The sequence below is a fragment of the Peromyscus leucopus genome, chromosome 10, assembly GCF_004664715.2.
Source record: "Peromyscus leucopus breed LL Stock chromosome 10, UCI_PerLeu_2.1, whole genome shotgun sequence".
NCBI classification, from domain to species: Eukaryota; Metazoa; Chordata; class Mammalia; order Rodentia; family Cricetidae; genus Peromyscus; species Peromyscus leucopus.
This window is the reverse complement of record NC_051071.1, coordinates 85,231,305-85,244,586: the sequence shown is the minus strand read 5'-3', so window position 1 is coordinate 85,244,586 and position 13,282 is coordinate 85,231,305. Positions and strand designations below refer to the sequence as shown.

Below are 13,282 nucleotides of genomic sequence, written 5' to 3'. Positions count from 1 at the left end.
GTGCGGCCTCTTCCACTCTTTAAAAGATGATTTCTAATTAAAATTTTAACTCTATGTATTCATGTTTTGCCTGCATGCATGCTGATGTACCATTTATGCCTGGCACCCAAGGAGGCAAGAAGACAGGACTGATCCCCGAGCCCTGGAGCTAAGATGTGAGCTACCAAGTGGGTGCTGGGTGTCCATATGGGTCCTGTGGAGGAACAGCCTCCTCTTCATCCCCCACTTCCACTTTTGTATGATGCTGAGGATCAAACCCACAGCCTTTTGAATGCCAGGCAAGCACTCTGCTGGCTGAGCCATGCCCTCAGTCCTGCCTGTTCTCTTGATAAAGGGTTATGACCGAGTTGGCTTCTTGATCAACCAGGTTTCAATGAGAGAGTGTGTTTGGAATAATGGACTTCTGACCTTTGGAATGTTGGTGGGTTAAGGTTCTACTGATGTATGTAATTACCATGTCCTCTTTGGGTCTGCAGTAGGCCTGGTTTCCTTAATTGGTGGCTTAGAAAGCTCCCTTTATAACCAGAGGACAGAGCACTAGTATGATTTATAACCGGGCAGTTATTCCAAAAGTTCACTCAGCTAATTTAGAGTTAATTATGGTTGAGATGGTTTTAACTTCTGCCTCCTTTTCACAGGCCTTTCACATGTGGCGTTATTTATGTACCAACGACTTGCTAAAGGCAGAGGGCCACAGGGCAGCTTGTGCAATTAATCTCTTGCATTAGACCGAGAGCTAGCTCTAATTTTCTTTTTGTCCAAGCGTGGTCTGTGTTGGCTCAGCCTGAGCATTTTGTATAAGGACAAAGTTCAAATATTCACAGCTTTATTTCCTTAGACTGAGTTGTAAAATTAAAGGAAAAATTTCCTAGAATCAGTGTTTGCCAATTTAAGAAGTGTGGACTCTGAGAGATCAGGATTGATCTGTTAGAAATAGCCAGACTTTCTTTAAAAATTATTATTATTTTATTTTATGTGTATGGGTGTTTTACCTGTCTGTATGTCTGTGCCCTTGAAGGCCAGAAGAGTATGTCAGATCCCCTGGAACTGGAGTTGTATGTTTGAAAGCTGCCTGTGGGAATGAAACCTGGGTCCTCTGGTAGGGAACCAGTGTTCTTAGCCACTGAACCATCTCTCCACCAACTCCTGCTCTTGTCTTTTCATTTTGTTTTTTTGTTTTTCGAGACAATTTCTCTGTGTAGTTTTGATGCCTGTCCTGGAACTCGCTTTGTAGACCAGGCTGGCCTCGAACTCACAGAGATCTACCTGGCTCTGCCTCCCGAGTGCTGGTATTAAAAGCGTGCACCACCACTGCCCGGCACTCCTGATCTCTTTAATGAGAGTGTAAAAATTGTATTTGTATTCATTTGATGTGTGTGTGGTAAATTTTGGTCTCTTTCTAGACATTTTTAGTGCCCAATGAAATATTTCCATTTTTTCTAACCTCTAATTTGATGCCTGACTCATAGTTTTCACTGTATATTGATTACATTAGTTTTCCTTTTCTGTCAGAAGTTTATAATTTGGCAAATTGGATGCATAAGTTTCACCTGCAATAGTGACTGTATCTCAGGAGGAAAGTGACATGTTTGGAGTGGTACCTCCCCATAGCATCTAGTTCATAGTAGAATTCATCTTCAGATATTATGTGTCTGTTGATATTTTTTATTTTCCTGTTGTGGTTTTATCATATTTATGCTCAGCACACTGTTTAATAAATAAAGTTATTATAATTTAAATAAATTTTATTTAATAAATAATTTATTTAAATAAATTTCATTTAATAAATAAATAAAACAATATCTTGAGATGTCAGAAGCTTAGTATATTTAAGGCAGCTAAAAGATTTGACATGTAGGAACTTGGTTTGAATATTGGATCAGAAAAAAATTGGTTTAAAAGATATTATTGGGATTTTTTTTCATGGCAAAAAAGTTGAATGGGGTAGATTAGACACCAGCATTGCATTAGTGCCCGCCTCTTTGATTTTGATGCTTTTGTTCTGGTTAAGTATCCCGAGGAAATGTCTGTTGAGAGATAAAGAACATGGTGTGCACAATTACTGTAAGTGGGCCAGAAAAAACTCATTTTTATACCTGGAATAACAGAGTGAATGTGGTAAATCTGGGTGGGTGACACATCCCGGTAGCCCTTCTGTGCATGTGGTGTTTTATAAAAATACCTCTGTGAGTGGAATTCCTGAGTCATACTCTTTGAATGTTTGATTCTACTCCACAGTGCTGAAATGCTTTCCAGTACAGTTTTACTAATTAGATCCCTGTTGGTTCCCATTTCCAGAGCACTTGATATCACCGTATTGTTTTGGCATAGCGTGTGTCTCTCGGGCTATAGCGAAGCTGCATGTCTTTTCAGAGTATTGCGTCATAAAAGCTACTCTTGCCGTGTTCTTAGCCACTCTTACTGAGCTTTGAAGTTCATTTTTTTTTCCTGCTGACTTTTTGTATGTCTTAGTATATGCTAGAAATCTTCTTTGTTGATCTTCTGGTGTCACACTTTTGAAGACTCTTGACAAAAATACAGAACTGCATTACATTTTATTAGAGTTGCAGGGAACAGACTTGATGGGGGCATAGAAAACCCTGCATATCAGGTGGGTGGGGCTGGCAAGCTGCCGTGTAGGCAGACTCTTCTCCCTTAGCTCGGTGACATAATCAACCCACAGTTGCATTCTCTCATCTCTGGCCTTTCTCAGAAAGGATTTTTTCAGGAGGTATATCAACTGTCCCTGGTGTATTTTATTCAGAGATTTACTGACTAGCTTTGCTTTCTCCCCTGGTAGATATTTAAGAAATATATAGGTTGCTAAATACCGAAACTGTTGCACTGCTAAGTATTGGCCAGGACTTGGACAGAGTGCTCTCTGCCTTAGCGGCTTTGCAGAGCCTGTGGAGCAAGAGGGTAACTCGGTAGGGACACAATCTTTCTTGGACCATCCACTGGCACTAACAAAAAGCAAGAAAGATTTGACTTAATTTAAAAAAATAAAGACAATCCAATAAGCATCCAAGAACATGCTTTATTGTTCTAATTATTTTGATAATAAACTTCTTTTATTGTTATGATAAGTTATAATCAAATTATTAGATAAAACAATTAGGCAAAACCACACATACATTCTCTCTCTCTCTCTCTCTCTCTCTCTCTCTCTCTCTCTCAGTGTTAGTAGTCCTGTAAGGAAACTAAAAATGTCCAACTTCTTCTTTATATATAAAAGACACACACCCCACGGAGCTGGTGACTGTCCTAAACACAACCTGACTTTTAATTTCAAGTCACTTTTTCTTTCTCTCCTGCTGTGTCTTGAACCCAGAACAGATGGTGCTTGACATGATGGGGGTCGTGAGGGCATGAAGAAAGGACAGACACACAGACAAATGTGCAGAAAGCTCGCTGTGCTTGCTCTGATGGAGTGAGCCTGTTTGACATCAACAACTCAGACCCTCAGGGCACTTGTTCTGAAGAACCCAGGGAGGAGTCAGCTGGTCCCGGTAGGAAGTGTCTGCACGTGGGCAGTCCCAGGTTGCAGTCATCTGGGAGGGAGCTGGGGTTGCCAGCTTTTACACACACTGGCCAATCACTTGGACTAGAGCAGTGGTTCACAACTTTCCTAATGCTGTGACCCTTTAGCACACACAGTTCCTCATGTTGCGGTGACCGCCAACCATAAAATTACTTCATTGCTACTTCACAGCTGTGATTTTGCTACTGTTATGAATCCTAATGTAAAAATCTGATATGCAGGAGGTCTGATCTGTGACCTCCCAAAGGGGTTGAGAACCACTGGGCTAGAGGACAGCTTTGCCATCCTCTGAGCCTCACTCCAGGAAGGCTTCGCCAGTGTCCGTGAGTGTGAGGTACTGGTGTCCTTGACACGGCTGTGCCTGTGCCAGCAGTACATATCCACCCAGGACTCCATCCGCTCCTTACACATCCACCCAGGACTCCATCCGCTCCTTACACTTCCACCCAGGACTCCATCCGCTCCTTACACATCCACCCAGGACTCCATCCACTCCTTACACATCCACCCAGGACTCCATCCACTCCTTACACATCCACCCAGGACTTCATCCACCCCATACACATCCACCCAGGCCTCCATCTGCTCCTTATAGACCCACTCAGGACTTCATCCAGTCCTTACACACTCACTCAGGACTTCATCCCGTCCTTACACATCCACTCAGGATTTCATCCCCTCCTTACACATCCACTCAGGATTTCATCCCCTCCTTACACATCCATTCAGGACTCCATCCACTCCTTACACATTGACTCAGGACTTCATCCACTCCTTACACACTCACTCAGGACTTCATCCCCTCCTTACACATTCACTCAGGACTTCATCCACTCCTTACACATTCACTCAGGACTTCATCCCCTCCTTACACATTCACTCAGGACTTCATCCACTCCTTACACACTCACTCAGGACTTCATCCACTCCTTACACATCCACTCAGGATTTCATCCCCTCCTTACACATCCACTCAGTATTTCATCCCCTCCTTACACACTCACTCAGGACTCCATTCACTCCTTACACATTGACTCAGGACTTCATCCACTCCTTACACACTCACTCAGGACTTTATCCACTCCTTACACATTCACTCAGGACTTCATCCACTCCTTACACATTCACTCAGGATTTCATCCCCTCCTTATACACTCACTCAGGACTTCATCCACTCCTTACACATTCACTCAGGACTCTTGGGCTCCCTACACTCCCCCAGTGCACCTGCTGTTATTCCTTCAGAACATTAAAAAGAAAGAGAAAGAAACATCCCATTCTGGCAAACATCCCATTCTGGTAAACTTGGCTTTGAAAATCCTTTGAATTACTTTCTTTAAGGAACATAGTCAGTGGAGAAGAAAATCTAATGTTGTTGCCCAAAGAGAAGCATGTTTTCTTCTTGGTGTTTTTCTACGTAAATATATTTCCTGACTTAGCTATGTTTAAGATCTGGTCTCTTTTCCCTTGATACTGGAGCCGTATTAACCGTGGTGCTGTGTATCCCTGGGTAGAGTGCTGCAGGGAACATCTTCCCTTCCCTGCGTCTCTTAGGGAACATTTTAGGAGCAGGATTACCAATCCTCAGCAGAACTCTTTTAGTCTTTTCCCGGTTGAGTCACTTTTAAAACGGGCAGCAAGTCGTTCCACTTCACACAGGGGGGATATGAGGGTACCAATTTCAGTCACCAGGCTCTATCATGACATGAAATTACCTATTTACTAACACAGGTTGCTCCTATCAATCTAGTTGTGCTTTGCTTATTTTTCTGAAATGTCTGTGGTTTCTTTTTGTTTTGAGACAGGATCTCATTATGTAGCTCTGGCTGGCCTGGAATTCTCAATGTAGACCAGGCTAGCTTCAAACCCATAGAGATCTGTCTGCTTCTGCTTCCTGAGTACCTGTGTAAAAGGTGTGTGCCACCACGCCTGGCTGTATTTTTCTTATGAAATATTTTTGGCAGTACTGAGGATTGAACTCAGGGCCTTATACACACTAGGCCAGCATTCTATCACCGAACATGCACCCCAGCCTCTTATTATTTTTATGAAGTCGCTGGGTAGAGGTCGCTCTGTGGAGATGCTGTGGCCTCACCTCTCCCCACCGTGACGTGACTGCTGCTCTAACATCTTCCTGTTGCTCATGTGGAAGCTTGTTTTCTGTGTTCTGTGCAGTTAACATTGCCCCACGAGGCAATCCCTCATCGCTCCTACGGTGTTTTCTCATGTCCTGATGCTTTCTTTCAAGGTATTATCCAAAGAGATGAGTCACCCATGGAAAAAGGGCTCTCTGGTCTTCGAGGAAGGGACTTCGAGCTCTCTGATGTGTTTTATTTCTCCAAGAAGGGCTTGGAAGCCATTGTGGAAGATGAAGTGACCCAGAGGTTCTCCTCCGAGGAGCTCGTATCATGGAACCTCCTCACAAGAACCAATGTCAACTTTCAGTACATCAGTCCGAAGCTCACGATGGTGTGGGTGCTGGGTGTCCTAATACGCTATTGCTTTCTGCTCCCTCTGAGGTAAGTCACTGCCTGGTTGGATGATGCCACCAGCTTCCCTCTTCATTATGTGTGGAATGGCTGCTTGAGAGTATGTGGAATGGATTCCACCTCTTCCCGGTTGGAAGACACCACCAGGTGGGACCTGCAGCCATGTGTTTGTTACCTGTACACTCCTTCTTCCAAATGAAGAGTGTGTTCAACCCCCAATCTCTCTCTCTCTCTCTCTTTATTCCCTTTGTTCCTATAGTGGTAAATAATTTGAGGACGGAGGCAAAAGAGAAGTTAGAACAAGAGAGGGATGGGTAGGTATCTCAGTCAATAAAGTGCTTGCCAGGCAAGCATGAGGACCTGACTCCATCCTCACATGAGCTGAGTGGCCTCTGAGTGTGATCCCACTGTTGGGGAAGCAGAGACAGGTGGGTCTCTGGGGCTCCCTGGCCAGCCACTCTAACCTACTTGGCCAGTTTCAGGCCCGTCTTAAAAACAAGGTGGATGACGGTTGAACAATGGCCTGAGAGACTGCACTCTGGTCTCCATCCACCTGTGTATGCCCACACAGGAACATGCACTCACCTCCACACACAAAATAGTTTCATATGTGCCAGAGCAGCAACTAAAGAAGAGCTGCCTGCAGGAATAGCCTCTCTTTGGTGTGTAGAACTGAGAGGTGGGTAGCAGAGAACAAGTTCCCAGAGACCCTTGCCGCACTGGAAGAGCCATTCAGTAGTATGTCCTTGTTCCATCCAATTCTATCACTGCCATTCAGTTCTTGTTTTTGTTGTTGTTGGTTTTTCAAGACAGGGTTTCTCTGTGTAGCTTTGCGCTTGTCCTGGAACTCACTCTGTAAACCAAGCGGGCCTCAAACTCACAAAGATCCGCCTGCCTCTGCCTCCCGAGTGCTGGGATTGATTAAAGGTGTGCGCCACCACTGCCCAGCGCCATTCAGTTCTCAGTAAAGATTCCCATACCTGGATCCTCCTTTGATTTGAGGCTTGAATACTGCCTCATCAGCACATGACCTCAAGACAGTAGATGACACCCGTCAGGGAGATGACAGTGTGGCCATGTCTCTTTATGGTGATGGCAGGGAGCAGGCCTGTGTACCAGCCACAATGTTGGTCATTTTTTCATTTTCTTGGACATAGCTATAGTTTCCAGGAGTTGCTACCAGCCAGCTGCCATTGGCATATGAATCGAAACTTCACTTCCATGACCAGGCGGGTGATACTGGCCTCCTTCAGATCTAGCACAAGAGACAATGTGTTTACTTGTAAGTTTTAGGCATTGCTTAAGTATAGACAGACACAAGTCACTAAGTTCTGTTTCCAAGGGTGTGTGTGTGTGTGTGTGTGTGTGTGTGTGTGTGTTTTCCTGTGTCCTAACACTGGCTTAGACTGTCTTTTGGGAGTTGTTGCGGCTGTGATAAACAGTGAAATTCAGGACGACGTATATACTATTGCTAGGACCTTGACTCAGTGCTTCCAAAGTGGGGTTCGAGGATTCCGGGGGTGCACTAAACTATGAGTTGACATTTGGGAAGGAAATATTAGACCTTTTTTTTTTTTTTTGGAGGGGTTTGGCTTTTTTCAAGACAAAATTTCTCTGTGTAATAGTCCTGGCTGTCCTGGAACTCGCTTTGTAGATTAGACTGGCCTCGAACTCACTGAAATCAGCCTGCCTCTGCCTCCTAAGAGCTGGGATTAAAGGTGTGTGCCACCACCACCCAGCAATACTAGAACTTTTAATTTTTGTTTGCTTATTTGATGCTTTTTGAGACAGGGTCTCATGAAGCCCAGGATGGCCCTGAACTTGCTATGCAGTAGTGAATTCTTTAGGCTGTGTCCCCACTGTCCGGCAGATGTTTGCAGCAGTGAATTCTTTAGGCTGTGTCCCCACTGTCCGGCAGATGTTTGCAGTAGTGAATTCTTTAGGCTGTGTTCCCACTGTCCGGCAGATGTTTGCAGTAGTGAATTCTTTAGGCTGTGTCCCCACTGTCCGGCAGATGTTTGCAGTAGTGAATTCTTTAGGCTGTGTTCCCACTGTCCGGCAGATGTTTGCAGCAGTGAATTCTTTAGGCTGTGTCCCCACTGTCCGGCAGATGTTTGCAGCAGTGCATTCTTTAGGCTGTGTCCCCACTGTCTGGCAGATGTTTGCAGCAGTGAATTCTTTAGGCTGTGTCCCCACTGTCCGGCAGATGTTAACAGTAGTGAATTCTTTAGGCTGTGTTCCCATTGTCTGGCAGATGTTTACAGCAGTGAATTCTTTAGGCTGTGTCCCACTATCTGGCAGATGTTAACAGTAGTGAAATCTTTAGGCTGTGTCCCCACTGTCTGGCAGATGTTTGCAGTAGTCTTCTTTTCTTTTTCAGGGTTACTCTGGCTTTCATTGGGATCAGTTTGCTGATCATAGGAACCACACTGGTTGGACAGCTCCCGGACAGCAGGTGATGTGTCTCCCTCCATCCAGCCCCACTCATGTAGGACGCCCCCCCTCCCCCAACGGTGTCCACAAAGCTAGAATCTGGCTAGTTTCTAGGTTCATTAATTTTGTGGTCTCAAGCCGTTTATGAGAATTCTTACTGAATTCATCTCCATAGTCTTTTTTTTTTTCTCTGTTCAAATTGAAAGGTAGCTTTTTCAAAGGAGAAATGAAAGGAAGAAAGAAAGTGGACTGAGGGAACCAAAGGAAAAATAGTCTTTGACATTGGCAGCCTGGGAGGTCCAGACCAAAGAAACCTCAGCTGGTCTTTCAGGACTTTATTAGAATCTAGCGGGGTGGGGGCTCCTTCCTGCTAGAATTGTGTCTAATTCTCCTGGTTCATGTTGGGCCTGGCAAATGCATAGATGAGCTGGCAAGAACCCCTCTTTGCTGAAGCAGAACATGGGATGCTGCTGTGAGCCGCACATTGAAGCTTTCATTGTGTTTCTTATGAGTACCCAGAACAAAATAACAGAAGGGTTTCTTTTTCTTTCAGCCTCAAAAGCTGGCTGAGTGAACTGGTGCATCTGACCTGCTGTAGGATCTGTGTTCGGTCCCTATCCGGCACCATTCATTATCATAACAAGTGAGTGTCTGCCGTGGCTGCCCCGACCTGGGAAGTCTGTGGTCATCATTGCTTGGGTTTTCAGAAGGAAGACAAAAATTAACAGAGTAGTGTTCATTGATGGGCAGTTATGGTGTGCTGTGGGGGTAAAGTTCTCATAGGTTACTCCTGGGGGGGTGGACACTGCCATCCCATGGGATAGACAGATGAATGATGGGAACTCTGGATCTGGTTGCTAAGGGTGGTACAGATTCAAAGTCAGGTTTTGAGCTGGGCGCAGTTTTGAAGATGCTGTGTGGGGGACCAGCCCCCACCTTTTACAGGGTTCCTATGAGGAGGAGAGAGGGATAAGAGATATTTGGTAGAAAGAGAGACCTAGTTGACAAGAGGGAAAACAGAAACACAGGAGAGCTTCAAGAGGACCTGGATCCTTATTCACTGGCCCAGAACTTTATTCAAAAGGGCTTTTTATAACAATGCCATGGAGTGAGGCAGAGACCTCCCCCTTGCTAGATACAGCCAAGTGTAGACCCTTCCAAACACCTGGTACCCAGGCCCGTGGTCCAATCATCCTCTTATGCATCCCTGCTGGGTAAAGCAAGCTCAGCTCTCACTAGGAAACCTCTGTGGGCTCCCACAAAGCTGCTGCTGGCAGTCCTGGGGTACGGCAGAGGCAGAGGCCTGTTTTCCACACTTAGTCTCTCCTTGTCTAAAATTCTCTACTTAGTTCCTAAGATGAAACACTTTATTCTGTTCTCTTTACCCACAGTCAGAGAATACAAGTAGCTAGGGAAAATAATCAACTAAATTAAAATGATTGTGATTGATTTTGAAATACTTTTCTCTTAATTTAATATTATTATTATTTTTTTAAAAATTGTTATTTTAAGTTGGTTGAGTGTGGTGGCCCACACAGTAATCTTAGCATCTGGGAGGCTGAGGCAAGAGAACCAGATGTTTGAAGCCAGCCTGGGCTATAAGAGACCCTGTCTCAACAAAGTAGCATATTATACTTAGATCAATCAACATTAATCGAAATAGTTGTGATTAAATAAGCAAAAATATGAATTATAAAGAGAATGTCATGGTTCCTCACAGCTCATCATACTACATGGGGATAATGTTTTAAAGATGGGACCTATGTACCTAAAAACTTAAAAAAAAAATCCTAAGTAAGATAAGTCTTTACATGCTTTTCTGTAAAACATTGAGCGTTTTCCGAGGTGTCGTACTTACGGTTATCTTGATTGCAGGCAGTACAGACCCCAGAAGGGAGGCATTTGTGTTGCCAACCATACGTCTCCCATCGATGTCTTGATCTTGACGACGGATGGCTGTTATGCCATGGTAAGAGCAACTCAATGACATTTCAAGTATGTGTATTTGCTGGATCGCAAACTCGAAAGTTAGTTTCATATTAGGAATTTGGCTGGGACTTAGCAGTATAGGCTGTGCACTACATTTGCACAGGGAACAAACAGTGCAAGAAAACAGCTGTTAACAGAGAAGGCGGGAAAACACCTTGACAGAACTTTGTAAAGTTGATTTGAACATGCCAACAGTGTTTAATTATACTGTATGAAATTAAAGCCATCCTCTTCAGAGTTTTACAGTTCCTCGTCAGCCAATCAGCTCTCTCTTCAGGGAGATAAGTGTAATTAGAAAAAATCTGTTTCTTTAATGAGGATCTGGCAAAGAAGGCAGAATACTTGTGTCTCCGTCCAGTTCTCAGATTTTGACCACAGCCTCCAAAGAAAGCAAAGAGCAGAAAATCCAGTAACCATGGAGCCCACAGCAAAGCCAGGTCCGCAGTGCCCTAACCACGGAGCCCACAGCACAACCAAGGCCCCCCAGTGCCCTAACCAAAGAGTCCACAGCAAAGCCAGGTCCCCAGTGCCCTAACCACGGAGCCCACAGCAAAGCCAGGTCCCCAGTGCCCTAACCACGGAGCCCACAGCAAAGCCAGGTCCCCAGTGCCCTAACCACGGAGTCCACAGCAAAGCCAGGTCCCCAGTGCCCTAACCACGGAGTCCACAGCACAACCAGGTCCCCAGTGCCCTAACCACGGAGTCCACAGCACAACCAGGTCCCCAGTGCCCTAACCACGGAGTCCACAGCACAACCAGGTCCCCAGTGCCTTAACCACGGAGCCCACAGCAAAGTCAGGTCCCCAGTGCCTTAACCACGGAGTCCACAGCAAAGTCAGGTCCCCAGTGCCTTAACCACAGAGTCCACAGCAAAGCCAGGTCCCCAGTGCCTTAACCACAGAGTCCACAGCAAAGCCAGGTCCCCAGTGCCTTAACCACAGAGTCCACAGCAAAGCCAGGTCCCCAGTGCCCTAACCACGGAGTCCACAGCACAACCAAGACCCCAGTGCCCTAACCATGGAGCCCACAGCAAAGCCAGGTCCCCAGTGCCCTAACCACGGAGTCCACAGCAAAGCCAAGACCCCAGTGCCCTTTCTTGGGCCTGAAGAGGAGCCCCACTCTGGGGTTCCCCCCGCATCTTCTGTTGCTCTGACAGGTCATCTTGACATTTCCTCTGGGTGAATCCCAGAGGCTGACTCAAGCTCCCCTTCTGCTCACTGGTTAAATGTGTCCTCAGGAGGTGTGGAGAACAGGATGACTACTAGATACTAAATGTCCTGGGCTGTCTCCTCATCTCACAGCTGTGGGTTGTGGATGGTGGGTCAGGCTGTGAGGCAGAAGTCAGGTTTGGTTCACCCGTCAGTTCTGCAGATTGATATTGGTGGCCTAGGGTGCTTTTCTGGGAAAGGTTTATGGGTCAAGTGTGTGCTGTGAGTGAGCAAGTGGTGAGTGCCAGCATGGACACTAGTTTTCACTATCCGTGGGTTCTGTGATCAGCAAGGCCTGTGCAAAAATTCCCACTTACTGCTACATGTTTGCTTAAGTCAGTGGCTTCAGACGTGGCTCAGTGGTAGAATACTTGTCTAGCACATGTAAGCCCCGATCTGTCTCCAGCACTGCCAGAAAAGCGGGGGAAAAAAAGTCTAAATAAAAAAGTACAACCTGAGGCCGAGCAGTAGTGGCGCACGCCCTTAATCCCAGCACTCGGGAGGCAGAGCTGGGCAGATCTCTGTGAGTTCGAGGCCAGCCTGGTCTACAGAGTGAGATCCAGGACACAGAGAAACCCTGTCTCCAAAAACCAGGGAAAAAAAAGTACAACCTGAACATGGTGGCATATTCCTATAATCCTAGCACTCGGGAGGAAGAGAGGCAAGAGGATAGCTGTAAGTTTGAGACCAACCTGGACTAATATGGCAAGTTCCAGGCCAGTCAGGGCTGCACAGTGAGACCCTGACACACATACTCATTTCCCTACCAAAGTAAATAAATAAGTGAAATAAAATACTGAGAATAGATAACTCTTAGACAAGTCCTTTTTTAATACATCATTAATTTAAGTGAGCTTTTCTTGAACCTAAAGAATCTTTTGTCATCTTCAGGAAAAGAGATAGGAATTGGTTGTTTATCTTTTGGTAGATTGGGAATCAATTGATAGTTACATACTTTGAAAAATAAAACTGGAAAAAACACACATATGTGTCATACAAACACAATTTTGAATATAATCTCAGTATTTAGGTACCCTCCCTAAAGCCCACCCAATGAAGCCCTCAGTAGAGGCCCCGAACGGGCCTGGACATTCACATCAGCATTTTTTTGTGTGTGGACATGCACTTTTGTGTATGTGGACATGCACATATTTGATTTTCTCTATGATGCAGTTAAGTCAAGCCTGAGATTTCATTGTAGGTAGGGGAGGTGGAGACCTAGGCAGCTGATCTGCCTATCTCAGGTCCATCTTGTGCTGACCTAACAGAGTATTGCCGATGGGATAATTTGTGGGGAACGGAAGTTATTGGCTCACCATGCAGGCTGAAGATCTAAAGTCAAGATGTCTAGCAAAGATCTGATTGTACTGTCTTCACATGTCAGAAGGCCTGGAATTACAAAAGGAGGTCTGCTCCCAAGAGCATTGCACTTTGTGGAGATATTTATTTTCATTTTATATGTGAAAGTCTTGCCTGTATGCACATCTGTGCATCAGAGGCATGCAACTCCCTAGGAGGACAGAAAAGGCAGTGAGTTCACTATAACTAGACAGTGGTTAGCTGCCGTGTGGGTGTTGGGAACCAAACCCAGGTCCTCTGCAAGAGCAGCAAGTGCTCTCAGC

The 13,282-nt window shown here is 45.3% G+C and overlaps 1 protein-coding gene across 1 annotated transcript in view; it reads left to right on the top strand.

Annotated features, from left to right (window-relative positions):
- The window catches only part of Gpat3 (glycerol-3-phosphate acyltransferase 3), a 58,494-nt gene that overhangs the window by 35,336 nt on the left and 9,876 nt on the right, over nt 1–13,282 (top strand). Inside the window, exons 4-7 of the mRNA XM_028867280.2 lie at nt 5,790–6,060; nt 8,411–8,485; nt 9,017–9,106; nt 10,339–10,432. Of these exons, the coding sequence (XP_028723113.1) occupies nt 5,790–6,060; nt 8,411–8,485; nt 9,017–9,106; nt 10,339–10,432 (530 nt within the window). The remainder of the gene's footprint in view (nt 1–5,789; nt 6,061–8,410; nt 8,486–9,016; nt 9,107–10,338; nt 10,433–13,282) is intronic.